Source organism: Gobio gobio, assembly GCF_949357685.1.
Source record: "Gobio gobio genome assembly, chromosome: 8".
NCBI classification, from domain to species: domain Eukaryota; kingdom Metazoa; phylum Chordata; class Actinopteri; order Cypriniformes; family Gobionidae; genus Gobio; species Gobio gobio.
The window spans coordinates 53362344-53372116 of NC_137114.1; the positions used below are offsets into that span (position 1 = coordinate 53362344).

Sequence of the window (9773 nt, forward strand, 5' to 3'; positions counted from 1 at the left end):
GGTAACATTTCAAGTGGAAAACTTAGTAAATTTGTGTTCAGAATTTAGTTTTAAATTTAGTAAGTTTTCCAGTAAATTTAGTAAGTTTTCCAGTAAATTGAGTATGTTTTCCAGTAAATTCTACTAAGTTTTCCGGTGAAATTATGTGTTTTGTGTGCATGGTGCATGACAAATTTGGTAACATTTCAAGTGGAAAACTTAGTAAATTTGTGGTCAGAATTTAGTTTTAAATTTAGTAAGTTTTCCAGTAAATTTAGTAAGTATTCCCAGTAAATTTAGTAAGTTTTCCAGTATGTTTTCCAGTAAATTGTACTATGTTTTCCGGTGAATTTACGTGTTTTGTGTGCATAGTTCATGACAAATTTGGTGACATTTCAAGTGGAAAACTTAGTAAATTTGTGGTCAGAATTTTAGTTTTAAATTTAGTAAGTTTTCCAGTAAATTTAGTAAGTTTACAGTAAATTTTGTAAGTTTTCCAGTAAATTTTGTAAGTTTTACAGTACATTTAGTATGTTTTCCCAGTGAATTTAGTAAGTTTTCCAGTAAATTTAGTATGCTTTCCCAGTGAATTTAGTAAGTTTTCCAGTAAATTTTGTAAGTTTTCCAGTAAATTCAGGATGTTTTCCAGTAAATTTTGTATGTTTTCTAAGTGAATTTAGTAAGTTTTCTAGTAAATTTTGTAAGTTTTCCAGTAAATTTTGTACGTTTTCCAGTAAATTTAGGACGTTTTCCAGTAAATTCAGTATGTTTTCCAGTAAATTTAGTATGTTTTCCAGTAAATTTTACTAAGTTTTCCGGTGAATTTATGTGTTTTGTGTGCATGGTGCATGACAAATTTGGTAACATTTCAAGTGGAAAAATTGTGGTCAGAATTTAGTTTTAAATTTAGTAAGTTTTCCAGTAAATTTAGTATGTTTTCCCAGTGAATTTACGAAGTTTTCCAGTAAATTTAGTAAGTTTTCCCAGTGAATTGAGTAAGTTTTCCAGTAAATTTAGTATGTTTTCCCAGTGAATTTAGTAAGTTTTCCAGTAAATTTAGTAAGTTTTCCAGTAAATTTAGTAAGTTTTCCAGTGAATTTAGTAAGTTTTCCAATAAATTTAGTAAGTCTTCCAGTAAATTCAGGATGTTTTCCAGTAAATTTAGTATGTTTTCCCAGTGAATTTAGTAAGTTTTCCAGTAAATTTAGTACGTTTTCCAGTAAATTTAGTACGTTTACCAGTAAATTCAGTATGTTTTCCAGTAAATTTAGTATGTTTTCCTTTAAATTCAGGATGTTTTCCAGGAAATTTAGTATGTTTTCCAGTAAATTTTACTAAGTTTTCCGGTGAATTTACGTGTTTTGTGTGCATGGTGCATGACAAATTTGGTAACATTTCAAGTGGAAAACTGAGTAAATTTGTGGTCAGAATTTAGTTTTAAATTTAGTACGTTTTCCAGTAAATTTACATGTTTTGTGTGCATGGTTCATGCACATTTGAAGTGGAAAACCTTGTAAATTTGTGGTCAGAATTTAGTTTTAAATTTTTAAAAAAGTTTTCCAGTCAATTTGACCAAGTTTACCAGCATGACTAACATTTCAAGTTTTCCAGTAAATTTTGTATGTTTTCCAATCAATTCACATGTTTTGTGTGCATGGTGCATGACACTTGGGTAACATTTCATATAGAAAACTAACTAAATTTATGGTCAGATTTTAGTTTTCAATGTAGTAGGCTACGTTTGCCATAAATTTTGTAAGTTTTACAGTAAATGTAATGTTTTCCACTTGCAATGTTTCCCAAAGTGTCATGCACCAAAAACAATCACAATGTAATTTTTCATAAAAACACTAGCATAACGTATTTAAATACCATTTTACTTGTATATTTATTTGCTTGTTCATTCTATTCACGTTTTCTTCCTTATGGCGAATTTGCTGCGGTGTTGCCAGAAGTTTTTGTTCTTAATTTCACATGCAAATTAGCTATGCATTGCAAAAATCTGTAGCAAACCTTTTTATTCAAAATTTATTTGTTGTGCTGATGTTGCCAGGTAACATACTTCTTAGACCTAATTTATATTCATTTATATTTATTCACTTTTACTTAAGCTTTTATCTGAAGCTGTTTATTACAGTGCCAGCGGTATTCACAGTATATAATGGCAGCTTTATTAGAAAGCTAGATTAGGAAACAAGCCAGAGCAGAGGCGAAATGCAGAAAATTATTATTTTTTTAATTCTTTATTCATGAACCAAGCCGATTCGTAATCATAAATTCTTGTCCTATGCAGATTTGCTTTCATCCTGTTAGTGTAAATAAGTGATGCATTTCAGATAACACAACTGAAATATCAACAATTTAATCTCATGTTATGATTGTATACAGTATAAAATGTAATTTCATCCCTTAATATTGTTAATAGCGTATTGATTTCTCTGCAGAAAGTTTAATCTCCTTAGTGATATCCGAGATTGATTTTTCTTTCTGCTTCATTCGAGGCAAGCGTGGTTTTGGTTTGTCTTATTGCGGCAACAAAAAGACACATTTACTTTAGAAATAACTGGTGCTACAGTGAATGATTTCTGTACTAAAAATATGCCTTTAATTCTAAGAGCTAAAGGTGTTTGTGGTTTAGAGGATATTAAACTCATTTGTTTTAAAAGACCAAAATGAAAAAAATGCTGTTTCGCTGATGAACCTCTTCGTCTCTCTGACAGACTCACACCATCTTCTCTCTGCTGGGTCTGGATCACGCTTATGTCACCAGTATCGGACGACTTATTGGAGTTGTTTCGCTGAGAGAGGTGAGAGTTCAGCAGTCACACAAAAACACCATTTGTGACCCTGGAGCACAAAACCAGTCATGCGTCTCACGGTATATTTGTGGCAATAGCCTATGGGTCAAAATTATCCATTTTTCTTTTATGCCAAAAATGACTTGGATATCATGTTCCATGAAGATATTTTTGTAAATTTCCTACAAAAAAATTATTATTAGTAGTAATATGCGTTGATAAGGACTTAATTTGGACGACTTTAAAGGAGATTTTCTCAATATTTCTATTTTTATTTTGCAGCCTCAGATTCCAGATTTTCAAATAGTTCGGCCAAATATTGTCCTAACAAACCACACATCATTTATTCAGCTTTCATATGATGTATATCAATCTCAAGTAAATATATATATTTTAATATTTCCTTATAGCTAGGGTTGGGTATTGTTTGAATTTTACAGATTCCGATTCTTATCGATTCCTAATTTCGATATCATTCACATTTATTATTAGGCTATTATTGCAAAAACATCTAATTGTATCTGAATACCATGAACAAAAATCAACAGGCTAGCATCTTTTGCCTATGGTTTAAAAATACCATAGCAAAAAAAAAAGCCTAATATAAATTTCAAGCATTATTTAAGACAAGGAAACTCTTAACAAGAACAAATAAACATATTAGCAATTGCACAAATAATTGAACAAAGATAGGTTTGAAATAAACATTTTATTCAGGCAGGTACAGAAACTGTAATCAAATGTAAAATAACACTGCACTTTATTGATAAAATATAGACAAGCCTATACATTACAAATATAAGTTATTCTGTCTAGAACAGCAAGTGAATTTTTTCGCCTTTTGTTGTTTGATTAACGTTATCATAGAAATGGCATCAAGAAAATCTGCCGTCAACGACACAACCGACTGTGTTTACGAGAGTATTTTGACATTATTTTTACATTTTGTGTGTGTGTGCAGCGGTTAAAAATCACAATAAAATATGTGCACACAGTAACCGATAAGCGGAAACTAAATGCGCGTTTCTTACCAAATCACCGGTTCTGGGCAATTTGGAACCGGTTCTAAAATGGAACCGGTTCTCGATACCCATCCCTACTTATAACTGGTTTTGTGGTCCAGGTTCACATATGAGAGTTTGAGCTCAAAATATCTAAATAAACCTTTTTTAAACTCATTTATTTAACTAATTATTTTGTGTGCACGATTTACTTAAAACAAGGGAACGAATTTGTAAACTGTGCTGACGTATTGGTAAGTCATGGGAAGTCATGTTGCCACGATATAGGGGAGCGCGGGGCACAACCTAACGCGGGGTTAGTTGTAACGCGCATGTTTTAACCCTTTCCACACATGCCAGAATGACGAAACTTAGTGTATTTTCTAGTTGCCATATCAACATTATTTAGAGAAAAAATAGCTCCAAAATTAAAAAATCTCTGGAAGATATTACTGAACATTTATTTAACCATAGCAAAAGTAAATTTCTTACTTAAGTTTAAGTTTAGTTTTCATCTCTGTTTTTTGTGTTTATTTAAAATCAGACAAATCCGATATTATTTTAATCTTATATCTGTTATTTAACAGTTGTGATCGTTCTTTAGGGCTGATCTAACCAGCAGAAGACACAAGTCGCGATTTAAATCCCAGTTGCGCAGATGGGGTGTGTGTTAACACTGCGTTACAATGAGCCCCTATTAGAAATATGCCATTATATTCTATACTTTTATGAATTATTTTGAGAAACCATGAGAAAAGGGTGAATAATGACAGAGTTAATGTTCAGAAATGATTAATTATTATTAAGTTTTGAACTATGCTGTTTAGCTGTATTTAGCGATGTGTTTGTTGTCAAACTCAAAAATGCTTATATTTTTAATGATTAAAAAATGCCATTATTTTATTTTAAAAAGTTAATAATTGTATTTTGTTGACAAAATATTTTAGTTTGTCTTGTATATATATTTTTTAATTATATCAGGTGACATTTTAAGCTGTAATTTGGTCATGTTACAATGTACCCCACCTATGGGGCATGTTGTCACATTTCACTTCCATTGTTTTGGGGTAAATCGAGAAAAAAGTATACACTGTATTTAATGAAACACAACCACATAATTGTACTAGACATGTGTGCAATTAATGTGGGAAACAATAAATACTCTGAACCCCAAGTGGATTTACACAAACTGAGAAAGTCAAAAAGCGTTAGGTTGTGCCCCGCTCTCCCCTACGCAAGTACAACCCCAAATCAGAAAAAGTTGGGACAGTATGGAAAATGCAACAAAAAAAAAAAGAAGTGATTTCTAAATTTACTTTGACTTGTAGTTCATTGCAGAAAATATGAACACAAAATATTTCATGGTTTGTCTGGTCAACTTCATGTCATTTGTAAATATGCATCCTTTCCTGTCATTCAGACCTGCAACACATTTCAAAAAAAGTTGGGACAGGAGCAATTTAGGGCTAGTAATGAGGTAAAATGGTTAAATAATGATGTGATTTGAAACAGGTGATGTCAACAGGTGATTGTAATTATGATTTGGTACAAAAGCAGCATCCAAGAAAGGTCTAATCCTTTAGGAGCAAAGATGGGCCGAGGATCGCTAGTTTGCCAACAAATACGTGAGAAAATTATTGAAATGTTTAAAAACAATGTTCCTCAAAGAAAGATAGGAAAAGATTTGGATATTTCACATTCAACAGTGCATAACATAATTAAAAGATTCAAGGAATCTGGAGGAATTTCAGTGCGTAAAGGACAAGGGCGCAAGCCTAAGCTGAACAACCGTGATCTCCGATCCCTCAGGCGGCACTGCATCAAGAATCGTCATTCATCTAGAAGCGATATCACCACATGGGCTCAGGACTACTTTGGCAAACCTTTGTCAAGTACCACAATACGTAGTTACATCCACAAATGCCAGTTAAAACTGTACTGTGCCAAAAGGAAGCCCTATGTTAACAGTGTCCAGAAGCGCCGTCGACTTCTCTGGGCTCGGAGGCATCTGGGATGGACCATCACACAGTGGAAACGTGTACTGTGGTCAGATGAAGCAGTATTTCAGGTATTTTTTGGGAGGAATGGACGCCGTGTGCTCCGGACCAAAGAAGAAAAGGATCATCCAGACTGTTACCAGCAACAAGTCCAAAAGCCAGGGTCTGTCATGGTATGGGGTTGTGTCAGTGCCCTTGGCAAAGGTAACTTGCACTTCTGTGAAGGCACCATTAATGCTGAAAAGTACATAGAGATTTTGGAGCATAATATGCTGCCTTCAAGAAGACATCTTTTCCAGGGACGTCCATGCATATTTCAACAAGACAATGCAAAACCACATTCTGCACACATTACAAAGTCCTGGCTGTGGAGGAAGAGGGCTCGGGTACTTGACTGGCCTGCCTCAGTCCCGACCTGTCTCCAATAGAGAATGTGTGGAAGACCCCGAACTGTTGCCCACCTTAAGACTTGTTTGCAGGAAGAATGGGACAAAATTACACCTGAAACACTTCATCACTTGGTGTCTTCAGTCCCTAAACGTCTTTTAAGTGTTGTGAAAAGGAATGTCAACATTACAAAGTGGTAAATGCTTTACTGTCCCAACTTTTTTTGAAATGTGTTGCAGGTCTGAATGACAGGAAAGGATGCATATTTACAAATGACATGAAGTTGACCAGACAAAACATGAACTATTTTTTGTTCATATTGTCTGCAATGAACTACAAGTCAAAGTAAATTTAGAAATCACTTCTTTTTTTTTTATTTGCGTTTTCCATACTGTCCCAACTTTTTCTGATTTGGGGTTGTACATAAATAATAGTAAAATAATAACACTTCTCCGCTATAAACGTGTAACCCTTTTGAAGTGTTGTTAACCAGCCCTTGTTTGTGTCGCAGCTGCGTAAAGCCATCGAGGGCTCCATGACGGTGAAGGGCGTGAAGGTGCGCCCCCCGCTGGCCAGTTTCAGAGACAGCGGGACGAGCGGCACGAGCAGTGAGAGCGAAGCCACTGAACTGCACAAACTGTGGGACCGTCACACCACCATCACACTGCCCAGAGAACAACATCCAAACACCTCAGACTCCGACGACAAGTCCCAGTGACGGCACGCTCACCAGAGACGCTTCCAAAAACATCCTCCACTCGCTTTCAGGTCTTCCTGTCTTCCCTTCCTACACTAATGTCGGGGAATCAGGGACCGTCTGGACTTGTGTGTGTGTGCTTGTACAGTGTGTTTGTGTGCGAGACATGTTACCTTTCAGTCCCTTTTTAAACCCTTTACAATACGGTTTCATTTGTGAACATTAGTTAACGCATTAACTAACAACGAGCAATGTGTGTTCTTTAACCTTTGTTAATGTGAGTTAATAAAAATGCTCATTAACTAATGTTGGCATATGAAACCTGAAATATTGTAAAGTGCTACCAAAAAAAATGTGACGCACAAGATCTGCCTCATCTGACGCCGCTCTGGTTTGTCTGTGGGCATTAAATTGGTCTCTATATAAAGAGCGGATGTGAGCGGTGTAGGCGGAGCGCAGAGAGAAAAGAGTGATGGAGAGAATGAGACGGAGGGGGAGTGATTTCTTTTCACTTTATTCCTCTCCAAAAGGAGATTTAGTTGCTGTTTCAAGCCAAAGCGTTTGTATGTGATCTGGTCAGTGTCAGACGAACACAAAGACTCTCCAACGCAGCACAATCTGACGCTATTATATAAGAATGCGCACTTTTATCCGTTTCTGTACGGAAAAAGACACACTACTGTGCCTTTTGGGAAGATTTGGCACCCTTTATCTTTTGCATGTTTGCACTGAGGACGGTCGAAACACAACTATAACACTTGAACTGACGTGCAGTTTGCAGGTTTGTTGTGTGAGAACTATGCAGTAGCCACTAATTTTGGATATTTCTGTCCTCCCCATTGATCCAGGAGAGCGTGATGTTCTCTCTGATCGGTTTAGCACTTAAATCCGTCATTTGTGTTGCGTTAGATGAGATCTCTGTTTGTCTGGAGATGAAAAAGCCCGTCTCACATCTTCCACACGCCGGACTGTGACATCTCTCCGTCTCTTTCTTTCTCTCTGCTGTTGGAAGTTTAAGTTTTTAAAAAGAAAAAGTCTGACGACTGATGATGAATTTCACAAAACCTGTCAAGATCAGCTCATTTTTAGAACAAAATAATTGACCGTTAAGATTTTAGTTTTATTTTTTGCATTGTGAGATTTTCAGATTTCATGTTTTTTTGTAATTCTTGATGATGATTTTCATTTATATTCTCATTACCAACAAATAAGTATTTATACCTTATAGTTGCATTTGTCATTTTTTAATGTACTTTCTTTTTCTTTGGTTTTGTAATGAGAATTTAAATGAAAATCATCATTGATGGTAATAAAACATACAAAAACAACAAAGTACATCAGAATAATAATAATAATAACTCAATAACTTATTAAAAATAAGAACTTTTTCTTGAAATTACGAGTTTATATCTCAAAATTCAGACTATGAATAATAAATAGGCCTACACACTTTTGTGATGAGAATCATTTCATCATTGCAAATAATGAAATATACAAAGAATTTAAATGAAAATCAAAAAGTGCATCAAACAAAAACTACCTAATGGTCCTAAAAAAAATTTTTTTTTGCATTATGAGATTTTCAGTTTTCATGTTTTGTCCTCTAAATTATGTTTTTGTATTTTGTTGTTGTTGTTGTAATTCTCGATGATGATTTTCATTTATATTCTCATTACCAACAAATAAGTATTTATACACTATAGTTGCATTTGTCATTTTTTTATGTACTTTCTTTCTTTTTTTGTAATGAGAATTTAAATGAAAATCATCATTGATGGTAATAAAACATACAAAAACAACAAAGTACATCAGAATAATAATAATAACTCTGACCTTTTTCTTGTAATTACGAGTTTACATCTCAAAATTCAGACTATGAATAATAATTAGGCCTACACACTTTTGTGATGAGAATCATTTCATCATTGCAAATAATGAAATATACAAAAAAAGTACATATACGCAATTTTCTGTAATGAAAATTTAAATGAAAATCAAAAAGTGCATCAAAAGTAACTTAATGGTCCTAAAAATAAGATTTTTTTGCATTGTGAGATTTTCAGATTTCATGTTTTGTCCTCTCAATTATATTTTTGTATTTTTTTGTTGTTGTAATTCTCAATGATGATTTTCATTTATATTCTCATTGCCAACAAATAAGTATTTATACACTAGAGTTGCATTTGTCATTTTTTTAATGTACTTTCTTTCTTTTGTTTTCTTTTTTGTAATGAGAATTTAAATGAAAAGCATCATTGATGGTAATAAAACATACAAAAACAACAAAGTACATCAATATCATAATAATAATTCAGATTTTTTTTCTTGCAATTACGCATTTACATCTCAAAATTCACACTATAAATAATAATTAGGCCTACTCTTGTAATGAGAATCATTTCATCATTGCAAATAATGAAATATGCACAAAAGGAAATTTTTCCGTAAAGAGAATTTAAATGAAAATCAAAAAGTACTACTATGTTATATAAATACTTAAATATAATTTTTAATGCAAAAAATCTTAATGGTCCTTTATGCTTAAAGCCTTCATATACAATGCATTCTAAACGTATTTTAATGCATTAATTATGCCTTATAATGTATCGTTGTAAGCACAGTTATGCTTATTTATTCATTAAACACGCCTTTAGAACGCATAATGCATTAAAACACACGACAAACGACCAATTTCAGATCTGAAAATATTATGCATTTTAACTTTGGTTACAATTATTAATGTAAAGATATAATGCATTGTGACATGTTCTTGAGCGTTTTTGTGAGACCTAAATCATGCATTTCCACCAGCAATAGCCGAACAGAGCAAAAAGCGTGTTTTCTTCACTGTTGTAGATGTTTGTGTGTCTCTTTGCATTAGCTGATCGTTTTTAATTTGAAGCGAATTGAATAT

At 33.5% G+C, this 9773-nt stretch overlaps 1 protein-coding gene across 1 annotated transcript in view; it reads left to right on the top strand.

Annotated features, from left to right (window-relative positions):
• clcn2b (chloride channel, voltage-sensitive 2b) overlaps positions 1-9298 on the top strand; it is a 106497-nt gene extending 97199 nt beyond the window's left edge. The window contains exons 22-23 of the mRNA XM_079822874.1: positions 2700-2786; positions 6674-9298. Coding sequence (XP_079679000.1) covers positions 2700-2786; positions 6674-6880 — 294 coding nt within the window. The 3' untranslated portion in view covers positions 6881-9298. The remainder of the gene's footprint in view (positions 1-2699; positions 2787-6673) is intronic.
• The last annotated feature ends 475 nt before the right edge of the window (positions 9299-9773 follow it).